Below are 20,533 nucleotides of genomic sequence, written 5' to 3'. Positions count from 1 at the left end.
GGAAGTGTACACAGATACATCATTTCTGGAATAATGTCTTGTACCGGAAAAGTTTGTCAATCTAATGCATTCTGGGTAATATTTTCAAAAAGCGTACACTAAAACGTTATAATTGGTTTTGAACATTCACAAAAATGGAAATCAATCCAATGACATAACGTTATTTTCATTTTGGTGTGCGAACAATGAAAATACCCAAAGTCCTTTAGATTCTGAAAAAGCGAATTGTGCATGCCTTTATGATGTCATTTACCAGATAAAAGGCACGCCTGTATCCCTGCTCTATTGAAAGTTTCTAGCACTTTCATAATCATCATTCTTTACAGCTGGGTATAAGTATGGAAATAATTTATCTTTGGTAAGTATGAAATGGTTGAAATCTTGATTCCTGTATGATTGAGGGAGGTATGTTCAGTAAGTTCAAAATCTTGATTCCTGTATGATTGAGGGAGGTATGTTCAGTACTTGATTCCTGTATGATTGAGGGAGGTATGTTCAGTAAGTTCAAAATCTTGATTCCTGTATGATTGAGGGAGGTATGTTCAGTAAATTCAAAATCTTGATTCCTGTATGATGGAGGCATCTTATTAAATTATAATTTTCCAAATATCTGTTTGCTCAACATGTGTTGGAAGTGATTTCATCTCTTACCGCTATGAGTTATTTAGTTGGCTGGAAAATGTAATGGGCGATGAGTGTAAGTCTTTACCAGAAAATAACATTTGCAGGATCAAACTTGGGATGTCTGAATGAGTTTAAGAAGTATTTCCCCAGCTCAACTGATAATAACTGGTAAAGTACATGTATCTACTATACACGGGAAGCAGACATTAGATAAAGTTTGTCTACATTTAAATCAAAATGTATCTTATTTAGAGAATATTAAAATCAAAAGTAATACTCTTTCATCATGTGTTCATGTATCTAAATTTAGATAAAGGAGATACATGTAGCTTTACTATCAAAATTAACTTACATGTAGAAAATGTTGATGTAAGATCTCCGGTTATGGAAACCAAGTTCAAGCCCAAAATTTTGAAATTTCCAGTTGTGACTTGCCAATTCCTTCCCAAGTCTGACATTTTTCATTCTGGGGTCTTTCATGTAGGTTATTTTAAGGTATGGGTTTTTTCTGTTTCTTGAAGGCTGTATGTTTGACCTGTAATTGCTCACATCTTTGTCCTTTGGTCTTTATGGATAGTTGTCTCATTCAGAATAATTTCACAGCGCCTAAGGCTATTTAAATCAAGAATAATATAACAGAATGTAGTCATAAGACAATTCATTAACTGATGGATAGTAATTCTTTTTACATTTTAGGACAAATTAAGAAAATGCCAAGTAGTTAGTATAAATAGAGTTAATACAGGAAAAGACTGGGAAAGTTTGGAAAATTTGACAATGATGGAAACCCTCAGCAGTGTAATTAATGTTTTCAGATTTCATTGCAAACAGTTATATACATTTTTTATCTACAAAGATATTTTATTTTGTTATAGGGTAGACTCTGAGTCTGAAGATTCTGATGGTTCTGATTCAGCTGATTCAAGGTCACGGTCACCAAAACTAAAAGAGAGATATAGGTCAAGATCAAGATCACCAAAACGAAATGAGAGATATAGGTCGAGGTCAAGATCACCAAAACGTAACAAGAGTCAGAGATATGAATCAAGGTCACCTAGAAGACATGAAGAAAAGTCTAAATCTCATAAAAATCAGTACAGGGATTCATCAGCTAGCTCTGATGCTGGTAGTTCAGATGATGAAAGATTTAAACAAAGGGAGAAGACAAAATTTCAGAACATTGAATTATCAAAAGAAGAAAGAAGGTACAGTACATACATGTACTACATTAAAACTAGAATCTTTATAGAACTTGGTATAGGAATGAGACAACCCCATTCAGATATTGGTTAGAATTTAAAACATTAAAGTCACAGCCAACTGCTTTGATGGTCATTTGATAGCATGTCTCCATATACATGTAATTTTATGAACCATATTAGTATTTGTATCATACACCTGTACATAAAATTTTATAACCTACTAAAACGCATATGTTTAAGCTTTTCTCACTGTTTGGTTGTAGACAACTTGTAGTCCTTTTCAGAAACCTAAAGTGGTACTTAAGTGATTGAGTTATTTCCCTTTGAACAGAAATGATTAACTATATATATAAAGTTTGATTACACGTAAAATTATTTTCACCTGTTCTCAGATTACTAAGCATATGATTTATCAATATCAATCACAAAATTATAATTGGAGTGACAGATTTATTTTAAAATTTTCTATTTCTTAAGTGTGGATGATTATAAGCTCTCATTATTAGACGTTTTAAAGATGAACAGATATAAGTTTTTATAGATTTTTAAAAGACATTGTATTAATGATATTATGATAAAGGACATTTTAAATTTGTTTTTCTATTCTTTTTTATACATCGTAACATGTATTACCAACTGTTCTCTTGTAGGAGGCAGAAAGAATTGATGAAGACGTATGAAACACCAGAAGAGAAAAGGGCAAGGAGAATGGCAAAAAAAGATGCTAAGGAAAGAAAGAAGAAAGAACAAATGGGATGGGATAAAGACTATTTGGTATTTATAACTTTGTATAGTAAAAAGATATAAAAGACTTGAAGTCTACCGGTTGTTATTATTTATCTCTGTGTTTAAAAAAATAATAATAATTAAATAGACAGAAAATGAAAAGAGAAAGTTCATCCTGATTGAATGCACTTCAAACAAACCAAGTTTTTTCCTTTATATCTTTATTTTTAGACCAAAATAATGTAAAAAAAAACAGATTTTCAATTTAAAGGGAAATCACACTATTGTTTATACGCATCGCTCCCGGCGCCGCTATAGTGCCGTAACTGTATTATGACGTCGCCGTTTTTGTGTCCGTCGTAAAGGTTGCTAATATATAAAATATATATATATAGCGAGCCGCTCGAGAGGACGTTCCACTAAGGCAGTAGAAATGATAATGAACATATCATATTTTTTACAACTGTTATAATTAGATTTAAAATACGTGTCCATAAAAGAGGGTCTGATTGTATTGGGGTTTACGGAATGACAGAATAATGGACACATACTGCAGAATAAAAGGTAAAAAAAAAAAAAGGATTAGAGAAAGATGAGGTGCTTAAATATAAAGAATAAAAAATATTGGTAACACAAATAAATATTCAAAAATGAATACCCCTCTATCCAGACCCTTATGATAAAAAGAACATATCAATTCAAAACACATAATCATCATGCATAATCAACACTAAGAACGTTGGGAATTCATAGCATATTCACATATTCAATATAATTTAGTACCCTCTCGGACCATTTTCTGGAAAACAAAGTCGATGACATATACTTTTCTTTGGCAGCGTATCGTCGGGATGCGGTATGTACGGTTCAGGATATATTTTCGGGGGGATACTAATAGGTCAAATGAGTTTCGACTTTCAGTGTTCTCATATCACATGCATGCATGAAACGTCATAACTATAGTCTTCTATACTACATGTATAAACAATTCATCAAAAATCTCGTTTCATATTTGTATTTACCCGGCTCAGCTTGTCGGGTTAATACAAAGCAGGGTCAAAATTAATATGTTCTAGTTCTGAATATGCATTAAACTTGCCACTGGACGTAAATTATGTGTGAAGTGCTATTTGAAATCGTTATTTATTTCACATGTGACGACTGAAATTATCCAAGTGTCGTCTATCTTTCTCAAATGTTCCCTTGACATCTAACGACTCTCAATTTTTTTTGGGGGGAGGGGGGGCATGAAAACGAGTGATTCGTAGAGTAATCATATTTATTGAAATATTAAACGTTAATAGAATAACGCTAGTTGAGAATCGTCCAAAATTTTACATCGGTTGCTGGCTGTCGAACTCAAAGAAAATATAGCACTGTATTATAATGAACATGTTGCCAGTCAACCTTTCTTTAATGCTTTGTTTAGACTAACATCTTTTGGGCACAAAAAAAACCCAAATAGTTTGTAGTATTTCTTCAAACTGTGGTTAGCGAACTGTAGGACCAGCAAGTTAAATATAAGGCCGCTAGACGTCAAATAATCTGGGAATTATCAAACACTATGCCTATAAAAAAAAAGAAGATGTGGTATGATTGCCAATGAGAAAACTATCCACAAGAGACCAAAATAACACAGCAATTAACAACTATAGGTCACCGTACGACCTTCAACAATGAGCCTGCAAAGCCCATACCGCATAGTCAGCTATAAAAGGCCCTGAAATGACAATGTAAAACATTTCAAATGAAAACTGGAAAATCCCCCATTTTTAAATGAATAAAACCCCATATCTCGGAAACGTAAAATCGAAAATCTTTAAAATTGTAAATGGAGCTAAATTCAATAGATATGAACAATTCACCATTGTTTCATGAGGACTGCTGAAAGCATTTTTGAGTTATTGTCCGAAAACTGTAAAAAAAAAACAGTGATACAGTGAGATTGTCGGATTCCGACCATGACTGAAAAGGACAACCAGTTTTTTTAATACAAATTAAGGTAGCTGATTGATTCGTTGGTTCTTTTTTTTTTAAAGGCCAATATGATATCGCAGAGAGTGCTTAAATTGGCACACAGATTCAATCAGTTATTTTATTAACCAGTTTTGATAAATAAAAAAAAAAAGTACATATACCGTAATGAAAGATAAATGTGATAAAAGAATAACATTCAAAGAAAAAGAGTTGCACCAACAGAAAATAGAAATTGCAACCTTACTCCTAATTTCATCGAATCTCAAAATTTAAACTCTTACCAGAATTTTTAATCAATCTTACAGTTTAACTCGTGAGTTTCTAAGTGTAACTCGAGCTTTAAGAAGAACTCTTACTGGAATAAATGTTCGAAATCAAAATAGAACTCGAAAAACTGTAAGTCGAACTTAATTTGGTTCGATTATGGAGTGTTGTGTAATTACGGAAATGTTAACCAATTTTAAATTTCTTCCGAAAATGGTGTTATCATGGAAGTAATATTACTTCCATGGTGTTATTAAGGGCTGTTTTTAAAGTGCCGAGTTTGTGGCTTTTTAAACACGGCATTTCAGGTTTTATCTTCCCGGTGCAGACAAGTTAGTGAATTCATTCTTTTTGCAGTCTAAATGGAACGTGTTACTTTTCAGCCCGGATACCCTCAGTCTTACATGGAAGTAATATTTACTTCCATGGTCTTACAAAGTAGAAGATTCTTAATCTGCAAGCCGTAAATAATTTCTTTAATACAGCATGAGGCAAACATTCGTTTTCCCTATACGACAAATGCAATTAAAAAAATAAGGTGACTTCAACTTTGACAATTACTTTATAATAAACTGTTACTGTATGTAATGTTAAAAAATTTCGATAGTTTGATAAAAATATCAATGAATGATCGAAATACCTTGAATTTTTTTTATTATAGTTTGTAGTGAAAGGGTTTAATTCAACCCAATAGTTCCAAGCATTGCAAGAAATGCTCCTATGCTAGCAACGTCGTTCTATAACGTTAGTTATAGTTCCCGCCAAAATTCGATAATATGATTATTTCTGTTTTAGCGGATTCAAAACATCGGTGACCCCCCTTTTTTATTTATGCATTTAAAATCTCCCCTGAAGCTGCAACTTATGTAGAAGTTTGAAGGGGAAAACATTAGTAGATTTTTTTTATTTCAAGAATAATCTATAATAAATAGAAATTAAAAATGGCGGGAAACGTTCAAAGGACTTAAAAAATAAGGAAACTGAGAAAAATAAATATGTATAAGGTAAAAGTTACAATTGACTGTTTCATTTATACCAGTTAAACATCGTTTTTCAATAATTTTGCCTTAAAATAGCAACTTAAAGCGCTATTTCTATATTTCGACATAACTAGATTCTTTACTTTTTGAAGACGTCATATCTTGAAAACAACATCGGTGACCCCAATTTTTTTTCCGTCTAAAATATTGAAATAAGTATGTACTTTCTACATGCAAAATTTCAATAAATTATTATTAGTAGTATAAATAGTGTGATTTCCCTTTAAAAGAACAATTAGTACTGTTTACATGCTGCCATGATTTTTGAGAGGTTACAATTTAAAGAATATATTTGGTTATGCCAAGTAGAGAATCTCATTTGACAATTGTCATATTTCTTAATTCATCTTTTTTGTGCCCCAGCTGTAGCATAGTTTTACCCTTGTTCCTCTGTATTCTTTTGTATAATCAATATGTATGACAATAAAATATTTGATCATTGTGTTGTTGATATAGGGTTATACAAACAGTGATAATCCATTTGGAGATGAAACGCTGTTGGAAACATTCACATGGAAGAAGAAGAATGAAAAAGAAGGGGTCAAAGTCCAGTCACATGATGAAATGCAAAGAATTCAAAAACAAAAAATGGATGAAAGCAGGGTATGATTATATTACAATACATAGTAGTCAGAATTACTTGGCATCTTGATGGGCTGTTTATTATATTTTAAAAAATCTTCTCATTTGAAAGGACTTGTGATCAACCATAACCCCAGGGCATTAATTTGTAGCTTCTAAAAAATTTTCCAACAATACTGCTGACCTACCAGAAAGTCACTGTTACTTTTAATACATGTAAAATAAAGGAGGTATTTTTATATATTACTTTAGTGGGATCCACATATGAAATACTTCAGGCTGTTTGACTTTAAGATATTCATTGAATAGAATAACTATCTCTTCTTTTATAAGCCATTTTGGCCAATATCAAACCTAGATGTTAGAAGATGTGATAGGAGTGCCAATGAGACAACTCTCAATCCAAGTCACAATTTTTAAAATTAAACCATTATAGGTTTATGTATATATATTGAGCTTATACAAATCACATATTTGAAGCATTAATCGACATAAGCAAAAAGGGATCCCTGAAAATGATAGTTTTATAACCATGGTTTTTGAAAAAAATATATATATATTATGTAAAGAAAAAATATATTTTGCAAAAAAAATGAAAAATTAAAGAATTGTAGTAAGGTCTTTTTTACCACCAAAATAAAATATATGCATTTGTATGTTTTCAGAGAGAACTTGAGAAAGTTAAAAAGAGAAGACTGGAAAGAGAAAGAGAACTTGATGAAAGGGAAAGAGAAAGGGTAAAATTATTTATTTTTTAATTTCACCTTCAGCAATATTCAAATATAAAAGAATATGATGACTTTGAGATATGATGGTCAGCAAATATTCTCATTTGTTTTTCTTTATTTTATGATATACATTCTTGCAATAATGTAATTTAAACTCATTTTAATTTTTGCACATACATTGTAATTGTATTTGTCTAAGAACCAAAAACTCTGAATAATCTGATTTCCATGCACACAACAGATGGTTATACTGGAATAGGCTTGTGAGCAAAAGTTTGTATATTTATAGTTGTGAACCTAATATCAGTGAGATCAGATTTATGTTTTGCTACCATTTCATCAAAGCAGGTCCAAAACTTCAATAAATTATCTGAAATTTCAAACGGTATTATAATGATAAAAATCTGACACAAAAATAAAAATGATAAGACGTACAGAAATTACTGATGCAATGGTTATGTGTTTAAATAGGAACAGTTACAGCGAGACAAAGAAGCTGAGTATTACAGAGAGTGGGAGAAACAAGAAGACCATGTAAGCTGTTACTACTTATACTGAGTGTTATTAATGTAAAATGTGTTTGATCGAGGTTTTGTTTGGCCAGGTATTGCAGCAAGGTCTGAACTTGTAATTATAATGACCCAGAGAAATACCAAAAGAAATAATAGTACTTCTGATAGCATTAAATAAAAGTACTGATGATTTTATAGAAAAGGCAATGTTTGAGATTTGTTGGTATGAGTCTACTTAAAATTGACTTTTGTAAATAGCATGTATTAAGCCTGTTTGAAAATCATACATTATTTGAATCATCATAACTTCATATTGTTTTATATGTATTGCATCCATTATTATATATTACTAAAAATATATATCATAATGAACAGTTTTGTCATTAATTAGAAAAAGAAAGTGACACATTTTGTTCCTTTCTTTCTCAGTGATTACTTGTCAAGGAGTATTTTGGGAGCAGGACAAAAGCCACTAACATAATCTGTCAGAAAAAAAGCCCTCCAAGCTAGCTATTGTGTTTAAAAATTATGTTTGACTTATTATAAATTATAATATATGTATTTATCTTTTTCAGTTCCATCTGAACCAAGCTAAATTGAGGTCCCAGATCAGAATCCAGGATGGAAGAGGTAACTTTTATCTTTTGTAGTTTTCAAAAATAACTTATTCATATTAATGTTATCATTTTATACATGTTTAAGAATTTCCAGACATTTTGAAATCTGATCATTTTTAAACATGTCACATAAATCTGTGACAACTTCCTGTTAGATATCTAATATTTTATTCCAAAATATATAAAATGTTCTCATCCTTTTTATTCAGATGTGCAAATGTATTAACTGTTGATGTTTCTAGGTTGATCAAGTTTTATGGTCAATTTTTCTATTGAAAAAAAAAGAAATGTTATAATTTCTTGAAATTACCTTGAAACAACTTTTTAAAATACCAATTACATTTTACTGAATAATTATGAGCGGTCAAGCTGTATGATTAGTACTTGACAAATATAACAAATTGAGGGTTATCTTATATTCTTACTTTCCAAATTTATATAAAAAGCAAAATTAAAGTCTTACGAAATATAACATTTCTGTAAGTTGAATTACTTTCATTTACAAATGTTGTTGATGTCTTTGGATCTTTATTTTTTAGCCAAGCCTATAGATTTACTAGCAAAGTACATCAGTGCTGAAGATGATGTTTCAGCCATAGAAATGCATGAACCTTATACATACCTTTATGTAGGTATATAACTCTATTAATTGTTCAGTAAAAACAAATATTTGTTATGATTTGTAAAGATACCATTTGTGTTAAATAAGTTTGTATGTTAAGTGCAGTGTATAAAAAATTCTGAAAAAATACTAGAGATTCAATTTCACTTCGTCACAAATCATCACTTCGTAAATTTTACGGCTGCCATCACAAGTTGGTTGACCGTTATGGAATATAGGTTCTAGAGATGATATCAGATATGTTCCTTATGTCATAACTACAATCCCATTCCTTTTTCACAAATATGACCTACCGACTAAGACTATTTACCGTCTTTGTAATAATATGAGCAACAAGACGGATGCTACATGTGGAGCTGGATATGCTTACCCTTACCAAGCACCTGAAATCTTACCCAGTTTTTGGTGGGGTTCGTGTTGTTGTTTTACCCCTATTTGTGACATTTTGTTCACGCATCAATGTCAATATAATGGAATTTGATGCAACTGTTGTACAAGTAAGAGGTTTAGCACTATAAAACCAGGTTCAAGCCACCATTTTCTACATTTGAGAATGCCTGTACCAAGTCAGGAATATAACAGTTGTTGTCCATTTGTTGGATGTGTTTTATCATTTGATTGAGACTTTCAGTTTTGAATTTTCCTCCAAGTTCAGTTTTTTTGTTATTTTACTTTTCAGTATAATGTAAAAAATATTCTTATTTTTGCTAAGAGCAAAACTATCATCCTGATCTTATTGTTATAAGATAATCTTTAGGATAAATGACTTTTGAAAATTATAAAATAAATATATAATTCACTTAATAGCATTGTTTACCCCTATTTTTCAAACCTTGATGAAATTTTGTTATATTGCAGGGTCTCACCATTACTGACATGGAAGATTTGTTAGAAGATATTAAAGTTTATTTAGAATTAGAGGAAGGGAAGAATGCTGATTATTGGAGAGATATCATCACTGTGACAAATGATGAACTTTCTAAACTCAGGAAGTTAGACAACACTCAAAAAGGTAATGTGCTACATTCTTGTTGAACAATTTAGTCAAAAATCAACTTTAAGTTCAAAACATATTTGTCTTAACATTCATTTCTCCTAAATGGTCATCACCCAAATCTAGTCTTTGGAAATTTAAACAAGTAAAATTAATTGAGTACACATTTTAATCAGATATCTACCTTACCACAGTATGAAATTTTCAGTTATGCTGTCAACATTGTTAATGGATTATCTCCCCTGTCAATAGTTTGCATTTGTTTTTAATGATCATCATGAGGAGCAATAAATAAGTACAGATTTGATTCCGAAGATAAGTTCATTTGTTTACAATATACAAGCTGCATAGTACAATTCAGACCCAGGCAGACATGAAGTGTTTGTCTCTGACATTTCTCAATAATTTTTCTATTGTTAATTGTCTGTAACTTGGAGTTATTGACTATTATGTTTATGCACAAAGACATGTACATGGTTTCAGCTGATATAAATAGTTAATATATTGATATTCAATCAGACATTTGAAGTTTTTATTTATTGATAGATTATAGAGATAGAAGAGAAGGTATAAATGAGTCGGTGAACTCAGAAGTTGGTTCTATCTTCAAAGGAAAGACAACCAACCAACTCCAATTACTGGAAACTCAGATTAATCAGAAATTGAATAGTGGAGAAGGAGTAGATATAGGTATATATATGTAGATTAATTCATACAGAGAGGGAAGGGTTAATATATGTTTCATTGCTGAAATTTCTCAGAAAATGGACTATATGATACATTGAGATGCTCTGGAGAAAGTGACTGGATTCTCTTTGAAGCCAAGAAGAAAATAATTAAAATATACATTGTTTTTCAAGTCAAATAAATCTAATCAAAGTTTTATTTTGTATTGGTGAGAGAGAGACCAAATTATATCAAAATCATTTATATCCAAAAGTATACAATTGGACTCTAGGACAAGATTTTTATTATACCATGATAAACTTAAATTTTTTTTTTATTAATTTAGTATACATGATTTTTCATTGTGCATACATTTGTACATTTGATTATAATATTGATTATATGTGTATCAAGAATAGTAATTTAACCTAAAAAGCAGATTTATAAATAACTTTTGTATATTTGATTTATAGGATATTGGGAGTCTCTAATACAACAACTGAAAGCTCACATGGCAAGAACCAGACTGAGAGAACGTCATCAGGAAGTCCTTAGACAGAAACTGTTCAAATTGAAACAGGAGGTAAATTGTGTAATACACAGACATATTTAATTGGTATGATATATAAATTACTTTTGAATAGTTAAAGTTTGTGCTTGCATATAAACCATCAGTCATTAATCACAAAGATTATGATCTCCTCTTTTTGAATAGATACAGTGCCTTAGAATTTATCCATATTTTCTTGCAACTTAAACTCAAAACTTATATATCACATTGATATTTCACCTTAAAAAAAGTATGCTGGAGATTTGTCTATTCAACAACGGTTGGAAGTTTTCCCTATTGGAACCATACTTCCCATGTTGCAAGCTACTGGGCTATGATAAAAAAAAAATGAATTGGTATATTTTTCTTTCTTTTATCAGTGTAGAAAAAGAGTCATTGTAAAAATCTTATTGGATGAAAGAAAATATGAAATTGCATGCCTATATCACCTGACACATTAAACCCTGTGTTTATATTAGTACTCAGTGAGAGAGAAAAAAACTATATTTATAATTCTGAGTACAGGATTTTCTTGCTGTGTTTAAGACCTATTGGTGGCCTTGGACTGTTTTCTGCTCTTTAATCAGGTTGTTGTGTCTTTGACACATTCCATGTTTCCATTCTCAATTTTATTCTGTCTGATTCAAGCTCATCTTAATTCATTATATTTATTTTACAGCAAGGTATAGAGTCTGCTCCATTATTTCCTGCTGGTGACAAATCTGATTCTCCTGTTATAAAACAAGAAAAGACTGACATGCCTCCGCCTGCAGTGCCAACTGTCAGTAGAGGTGAAGAACCAGGAACCAGTGGAGAACAAAGTCACCCAGCTGAGGAGGAAGAGGAAGAGTAAGATTCTAAATTAAACAGCATGTCTTTTTTTTAAACTTTACATATGTCTACCAATTTCCTGCAAGGTTTCAATTGTATTGTGGTTGTTACATGACTTTGAAAACAATAGTAATTAAGCTCTTGTGAAAGTTTTAAATATTTCTGTTTTCCATTCTGAAAACCATATTGTGTGTACAATCTGTACAATTTGGAGGGGAAATTTACTGTTTCTTGTTACCAATAGATGACAAAATAACCTGAAAACAGCCAACATTTCCCATAAATTGCACACAAATTAAATGTTTAATTTACCTTTTTTTGGGGTCACTCTTTGAGGATGTCCTACCACAGAATAAGTAACCTGTTGAAAAATAAGCTATTCCTTGATGTTGTAGATCAGGTGCTGTATCATTGACTTACATCTAACACCACTTTTGTATGCAGAATCAATTAAAATATTGTGTATCACTTACATTTTGAAATGCTAAATTTGGATTTGATTTCAGAGGTGAAGCATTGATTACAGAGGATGATTTGGAGGAACAAGCCTATGTAGACTATGAGGCTGGTTGTTATTCTCCTAAGTTGTTAACACAGAATGATTTAGAGATTGATTCAGTGGTGTATGAAGTAGCAGACGACATAAAGAAGTTAGAGTTAGCTAGAGAACAAGTCAAAACTTCTGGACAAGTCAGAGTGAGTGTTTGTTATACCTCCTATTAACAGAAGTTGGGGATTAAAACTGAATAACTTATTCAACACAAAAAAGAATATAACAGTTCAATTTGTTGTTGATATTTTATGAAATTTAGATGATAACAAAAACAGTTTGATTTAGAAGTGTTATTTATAGATAGTCCTTGTCAAATATATAGAATAGTACAGTAATGAAATTTCAAAAAATTTCATTCTTTGGATTTGAAATATTAAAAAAAAAAAATAAAAAAAAAAAAAGTTAACTGATTAACTCAATACTTTATTTAGCTGATAAATTTATCTGGTATTGAAATTGAAAAAGACTCTTAGTTACATTCAATATTAAGTGGCAAAAACAACATCTAAATCAAATTCCAGAATGTTCTACAATTATGTTTTTTTGTGGAAAGGGCTTACAAAGGCTATGTCTGTTGCCTAATCCAATTCAATTTATTTGAATAAAATATTGTTTAAACTAAACTAAACTGAATATATTTTTTTAGCTTGATGCTGATTCTGAGTTTGAGAAGAAGGCTAGAGAAGGTATGAATGACGATGAAGCACAGTTCAGTGTAGAAGTACCTCTTACAAGTCAAGCATTCCTATGGTCAGATAAATACAGGCCTAGAAAACCAAGGTTCTTCAACAGGGTTCATACAGTATGTTTTTATATCACATTTGCTTTTATAAAAAACCTTACCTACATCGATTTATCAAAAAGTTTCTTTTAATTTGAACACTATTATCAAGAGTGCATATATCATATGAAATATCTTTGTAGAAATTGACATTATCTGTATCGTTTTTATAATTTCAGGGTTTTGAGTGGAATAAATATAACCAAACCCATTATGATATAGATAATCCTCCACCTAAAATTGTACAGGGTTATAAATTTAATGTAAGTATGCATAGAAGGTGAATTTACATTTGGTTAGCATGATGCCTTGTATCCAGAATGAAACTCACTCTCATAATTCATTTTGAATTATCTCCCCCTCTGTAAATAAAGCTCCTTTATACATGTTATAATACATCAACTTCTCATCACAAAAAGCAAGATGAAAGAAATACAAGTGTATAAGGGGGGAAAAAAAATCAAGTTTAATTATTCTGCATTTAGTTGATGGATATTACTTCTTATTGGCTGACGTTGTTTTGTTTATCAGCTCATAGACATAATTTTGTCATGTGACCGTGACGTCATCAACATTTTTGCATGATTTACTCTGGTTTAAATGGAATTAAGAATTAAACTATAAGAAATGACTGTAATATTTTTTATGCCTATTCTAAATAACATAAAAATTTGTGATGTACACTTTAAATAACACCCTACGCTATGCTATGCATGTTATTCAGTGTGCACCACAATTTTTATGTTATTTCTTCATAGACAGAAAAAATATTACAGTCATTCCTTAAATAGATTTGAAGGATAGTTTTTTTTTGTAGCAACTCAACAACAGACATCTGAAAATTTCTGAAAGCATTTTAAGTATATTATTTATTTGTTTTTCAGATTTTTTATCCAGATTTAATTGATAAAACAAAGCCTCCAGAATATACTCTTGTAAGTAACTAATTCTTTATATAAAATTAATTAAGTTATTTTATAAATAAAAAAAAAAAGATAATACTGATAGGTTTAAATAGGCAAACCATCTGAAATTGTCAAATACCATGAAGAAATATCATTCTGTATCATTTAATTGTTCAAGTTTTAATGTAATACTTTCTACAAATAGTTGCCATGGTTTCCAGTTTATTTTTTGTGAGGGTGACAGACAAATTGATTTGACAAATTTTAACTTTGCAATGCCATTTAAAGAATTGGGTAAAACCCTATTTTAAAAACTAGATTAACATTGCAAACTGGTGGTTCCTTTAAAACTGAAATTAATTTCAATTTTGATAATATCTAACAAATTATTGAGCAATGCAAATGCTTTAATCATACATTACCTATGTTTTTGACTTGCAGACTCCATGTGAAGATAACAAAGACTTTGCCATACTACGATATCGTGCAGGTCCACCTTATGAAGTAAGTAGAATTATTTGTGATTTATTTGTTGCCATTAGTTGACCAGGACACTAGCAAGGGAAGATTTTATATTATGTGGTTAATGAATTCTTACTGATTTAAGCATTATTTCACGTGATTAGCCACTTCATTCATTCATTAGACTGGTGTGTTGGTTTTTCGATTGGAAGTTTTATTTAAATAGCGACAATCTTAATTTATCAATTGTTTTGTTATATAAGGGCTTTGAAATTAAGGTTCCCATATTGTCACAGATCATTTTGGAATAAAAGTATCCACCCTTTATATATTTTTAAATATTCAAAAGTTCTAAATGGCTATTGTTCTCACAGATTTATGTTGAAGCTATATAATTGCCTACTTTGTAAAAAACACTATACCAGTATAAAGACATAGCATTCAAGTTCAATTTCTCTTACAATTTTTTTAGGGGTTTTCAGAAGAATTTGTTGAATAAAACGTGGACTACACTCATAGGACCTTGAACTTACCACTAGTTGAAAACAAGGCATCACAAAAAGAATTAAGTCAATTATATTAAAACAGAAAAATTTAACTGCAAACAAAAATGTATGATAAAACTGCCAACTAAATTTTGATTAAATTCTTATTTCAGGATATAGCATTCAAGGTTGTCAACAGAGAGTGGGAATATTCATACAAACGGGGATTTAGATGTCAGTTTCAAAACAATATATTTCAAATGTGGTTTCACTTTAAACGATACCGTTACAGACGATGACCAAAATGGAGATCTTCACAAATGTGCTCATTTATTGTACTTCAAATTATGCAAATGGACCATTGTTTGGCCATAATAGAAAACTATGCCTTTGTATATGTTACAGTGAACAAAGATACAGGCAGAAGTGATAAGCCTAGAAATGAATATATGATACACATATATAGTTGTTAAACAGATTGATATGATCTATAATTTGTGTCTAGAAAATTGGCAGCTGTTTTTCAATATTTTGCAAATAGACAAGAGCAGATAACTATGTTAATGTGTACGGTTTTGTATTCCTATATACTGACATACTTCTTTATTCAATAAAATTGAGAATGGAAATGGGGAATATGAAAGTATGATTTCTAGGGTTATTGAAAAGCTGTTGATACAATAAAAGAGCCTCAGATTTGATTATTAAGATGGTATGGTTTTCTATATCATCTATGATTGATTTATTCTTTTTCATAAAATGTAACTCAATGAGTTTTAATAAAGAACTGTATCACTATCATTAAAATGTGCAACAGTTAACTTCTGATTGACTCCTTTGCCATCTGACAAATTCTTATGGTTGATCTTAAATAGGATGATAAAGAAGTGCTGACCCTCTAATAAAACTCACTCAAGTATAACTTCTCTGTATTATGATTTTCTTGCTTCATAGTATTTATCATTATATCATTATTTAGCATATGTTGCAGAAGATTTTCACGTAATCATGTGAGTTCATTCAATATTGATTTCAAACGTATGTCAATAAAACTGATTTTTATTTCTAAAATTGTTTTTTTTTGTTCTTTTGTCTCTTCTCAATCAAGATGGAGATGAGAGTTAGACCTGCTGAGGATTTTGGCAGCGGAATTCACAATTTGTAAAAATTTGTGATTAAGAAGTGTTGAGGGACCATTAACAATGATATATGGTATGCCTTTGTATAGGCATTGGCATATCTCATTAGGTAGTGTTGAAGGACCATTAACAATGATATATGGTGTGCCTTTGTATAGGCATTGACATATCTCATTAGGTAGTGTTGAGGGACCATTAACAATGATATATGGTATGCCTTTGTATAGGCATTGGTACATCTCATTAGGTAGTGTTGAGGGACCATTAACAATGATATATGGTATGCCTTTGTATAGACATTGGCACATCTCATTAGGTAGTGTTGAGGGACCATTAACAATGATATATGGTATGCCTTTGTATAGGCATTGGCACATCTCATTAGGTAGTGTTGAGGGACCATTAACAATGATATATGGTATGCCTTTGTATAGGAATTGGAACATCTCATTAGGTAGTGTTGAGGGGCCATTAACAATGATATATGGTATGCCTTTGTATAGACATTGGCACATCTCATTAGGTAGTGTTGAAGGACCATTAACAATGATATATGGTATGCCTTTGTATAGGCATTGGCACAACTCATTAGGTAGTGTTGAGGGACCATTAACAATGATATATGGTATGCCTTTGTATAGGCATTGGTAATTTGGTACATCTCATTAGGTAGTGTTGAGGGACCATTAACAATGATATATGGTATGCCTTTGTATAGATATTGGCACATCTCATTAGGTAGTGTTGAGGGAACATTAACAATGATATATGGTATGCCTTTGTATAGGCATTGGCACATCTCATTAGGTAGTGTTGAGGGACCATTAACAATGATATATGGTATGCCTTTGTATAGGTATTGGCACATCTCATTAGGTAGTGTTGAAGGATCATTAACAATGATACATGGTATACCTTTGTATAGGCATTGGCACATCTCATTAGGTAGTGTTGAGGGACCATTAACAATGATATATGGTATGCCTTTGTATAGGCATTGGTACATCTCATTAGGTAGTGTTGAGGGACCATTAACAATGATATATGGTATGCCTTTGTATAGGCATTGGTACGTCTCATAAGGTAGTGTTGAGGGACCATTAACAATGATATATGGTATTTGTATAGGCATTGGCACATCTCATTAGGTAGTGTTGAGGGACCATTAACAATGATATATGGTACCGTAGATACTCGCCTATTAGTCGATCCGACTATAAGTCGGATGCCCTTTTCAGCTTCAAATTCTGAGGATTTAGTCTTGACCCTCGTATAAGTCGGACAAAATTTGGACATTTTTTTTGCAGCTGACAGTTACTGAACGCCAGTAAAACCAATGCAAATCCAGGAATTATATTCATTTTCTGCATGAATGTTTGTTTGGTTTGAATTTAGTTGATGTTGATTATGATAATTTATATATAGTTTAGAAACTATGTAGTTAAACACTTAAATGAAGATACAGTTGTATTGCCGCAGTGGGAAAACGAAAAGATGAAGTTTACAGACTGGTCGATGAATATGAAAAAATGAAAACATCCCATTTGAAAATACAAAATATCATAAGAGTTGCTATGAATATTTCAAAAGTAAGTACAACCTATCAGTTTCTGTTTTGTCTGTACAAAGACTTTGTACTACATGTACCAATTCTACCGACCAGTCTCTTCTCATATATCAACGAGGGCAGTAGATCTACAACTCATTCTGATTTGTCTGTTTGTATATTTTACAAATGTATAAAGCCTATAAGCAAGTTACACAACTTCATAAGGTATCCTCTGAGTAGCAAACTCAGCTGTATTGAGTGTTAATACATATATCTCCTACAATATATATGAGCCAGTCCATGCGAAAAGGTACAAAAACGAAAAATTTACGAAAATCTAAAAAGTGTGCATAATTATTGGTAGTAGACTTGAGATTTATAAAACACATTTACTTTTCCTCATATCATCAAGCTGTGAGCTACACGCACCTGCAAGTGTTGGGACCCCCCCCCCCCCCCCCCGTAGTTTTATCAAGATTTTTAGTGAACTAATTCATATATTTCAATAATTTTCAAAGTACAGTTTAAATGGCTTGATTTGCCAATTGATAATGTTAACCCCGGTAGCAGTGGGGATAAGGCTCCCGCTTACGATGCGGATATCAATGTAATCAAACCGGGCAACGGTTCGAATCCCGTGCAACTAAGGTTGATTTAAATAATATTAAATAACTTAACAAATAATATTAAATAACTTAACTTAACTTAAATTTCAATTTCTAAAACACAAGATGTCATAGTTTTTGTATTTTCCCTCGTGTTTTAATGTTGTCTTACTTTCTTTAAACCTGTAGAACTGACGGAAATTATTGACTTTTGTCTCTGTAGTGTCGTAAATTTTTAAGTTTCTGGTCGGTATAGCATTAGTCCGGGGAACAAATGATTTTACACTTGCTCAAATACCAAAAATTCAGATATTTCTACGTCTTTTTCTGTTTTAGTTGACAAATTCGGGATAGAATTGACAATCTTATGAATGTTTACATTAATGTAATTTTTTTCGGATAAAATCGTTTTTGAAAAATACTATAACAAACTTTGATAACGTGTCCTGTAAAGTTTACCAAAAGGACTTTTTGTACCTTTTCGCATGGACTGGCTCATTATCATTTTCAAAATCACAAAAAAAAAACAAAAAAATTGAAATTGCCAAAAAGCAATGAAATATCGAAATACTTATAATACTTCATATCCAACGTTATAATTTAATGCAAATTTTGACATATAATTATCCCTAGCAACTAAAATTATCCCCTTAGCAACCATACACCAATCAGCAAAAAGTCCATATTCCAAATATTTTAGCAACGATTTGAAGTTTCAAATGGATTCGGCAGCTATCAAAACTCCTAGTTTGCAAAAAACACATCTAAAATATGTTGTTTTTTTAAAAAGTTATGGCGAAATCACTCATTTACTATACATAGGCTTTGCTTGGTACTCTCGCCGATATCACCTATATGAGCCAGTTCATGCGAAAAGGTACAAAAACGAAAAATTTACGAAAATCTAAAAAGTGTGCATAATTATTGGTAGTAGACTTGAGATTTATAAAACACATTTACTTTTCCTCATATCATCAAGCTGTGAGCTACACGCACCTGCAAGTGTTGGGACCCCCCCCCCCCCCGTAGTTTTATCAAGATTTTTAGTGAACTAATTCATATATTTCAATAATTTTCAAAGTACAGTTTAAATGGCTTGATTTGCCAATTGATAATGTTAACCCCGGTAGCAGTGGGGATAAGACTCCCGCTTACGATGCGGATATCAATGTAATCAAACCGGGCAACGGTTCGAATCCCGTGCAACTAAGGTTGATTTAAATAATATTAAATAACTTAACAAATAATATTAAATAACTTAACTTAACTTAAATTTCAATTTCTAAAACACAAGATGTCATAGTTTTTGTATTTTCCCTCGTGTTTTAATGTTGTCTTACTTTCTTTAAACCTGTAGAACTGACGGAAATTATTGACTTTTGTCTCTGTAGTGTCGTAAATTTTTAAGTTTCTGGTCGGTATAGCATTAGTCCGGGGAACAAATGATTTTACACTTGCTCAAATACCAAAAATTCAGATATTTCTACGTCTTTTTCTGTTTTAGTTGACAAATTCGGGATAGAATTGACAATCTTATGAATGTTTACATTAATGTAATTTTTTTCGGATAAAATCGTTTTTGAAAAATACTATAACAAACTTTGATAACGTGTCCTGTAAAGTTTACCAAAAGGACTTTTTGTACCTTTTCGCATGGACTGGCTCATATCATTTTCAAAATCACAAAAAAAAAAACAAAAAAATTGAAATTGCCAAAAAGCAATGAAATATCGAAATACTTATAATACTTCATATCCAACGTTATAATTTAATGCAAATTTTGACATATAATTATCCCTAGCAACTAAAATTATCCCCTTAGCAACCATACACCAATCAGCAAAAAGTCCATATTCCAAATATTTTAGCAACGATTTGAAGTTTCAAATGGATTCGGCAGCTATCAAAACTCCTAGTTTGCAAAAAACACATCTAAAATATGTTGTTTTTTTAAAAAGTTATGGCGAAATCACTCATTTACTATACATAGGCTTTGCTTGGTACTCTCGCCGATATCACCTATATGAGCCAGTTCATGCGAAAAGGTACAAAAACGAAAAATTTACGAAAATCTAAAAAGTGTGCATAATTATTGGTAGTAGACTTGAGATTTATAAAA

The 20,533-nt window shown here is 31.1% G+C and overlaps 1 protein-coding gene across 1 annotated transcript in view; it reads left to right on the top strand.

Moving 5' to 3' along the window:
• LOC139521690 (splicing factor Cactin-like) overlaps positions 1-16,192 on the top strand; it is a 33,033-nt gene extending 16,841 nt beyond the window's left edge. Inside the window, exons 2-18 of the mRNA XM_071315225.1 lie at positions 1,500-1,829; positions 2,477-2,600; positions 6,290-6,436; positions 7,081-7,152; positions 7,615-7,677; positions 8,231-8,285; positions 8,812-8,900; positions 9,753-9,906; positions 10,435-10,578; positions 11,028-11,137; positions 11,784-11,953; positions 12,442-12,631; positions 13,135-13,290; positions 13,449-13,532; positions 14,154-14,204; positions 14,616-14,678; positions 15,295-16,192. Of these exons, the coding sequence (XP_071171326.1) occupies positions 1,500-1,829; positions 2,477-2,600; positions 6,290-6,436; positions 7,081-7,152; positions 7,615-7,677; positions 8,231-8,285; positions 8,812-8,900; positions 9,753-9,906; positions 10,435-10,578; positions 11,028-11,137; positions 11,784-11,953; positions 12,442-12,631; positions 13,135-13,290; positions 13,449-13,532; positions 14,154-14,204; positions 14,616-14,678; positions 15,295-15,420 (2,128 nt within the window). The 3' untranslated portion in view covers positions 15,421-16,192. The remainder of the gene's footprint in view (positions 1-1,499; positions 1,830-2,476; positions 2,601-6,289; positions 6,437-7,080; positions 7,153-7,614; positions 7,678-8,230; positions 8,286-8,811; positions 8,901-9,752; positions 9,907-10,434; positions 10,579-11,027; positions 11,138-11,783; positions 11,954-12,441; positions 12,632-13,134; positions 13,291-13,448; positions 13,533-14,153; positions 14,205-14,615; positions 14,679-15,294) is intronic.
• Positions 16,193-20,533: the final 4,341 nt, after the last annotated feature.

Source organism: Mytilus edulis, chromosome 4, assembly GCF_963676685.1.
Source record: "Mytilus edulis chromosome 4, xbMytEdul2.2, whole genome shotgun sequence".
In the NCBI taxonomy this organism is placed as follows: Eukaryota; Metazoa; Mollusca; class Bivalvia; order Mytilida; family Mytilidae; genus Mytilus; species Mytilus edulis.
This window is presented reverse-complemented; position numbering and strand designations above follow the sequence as displayed.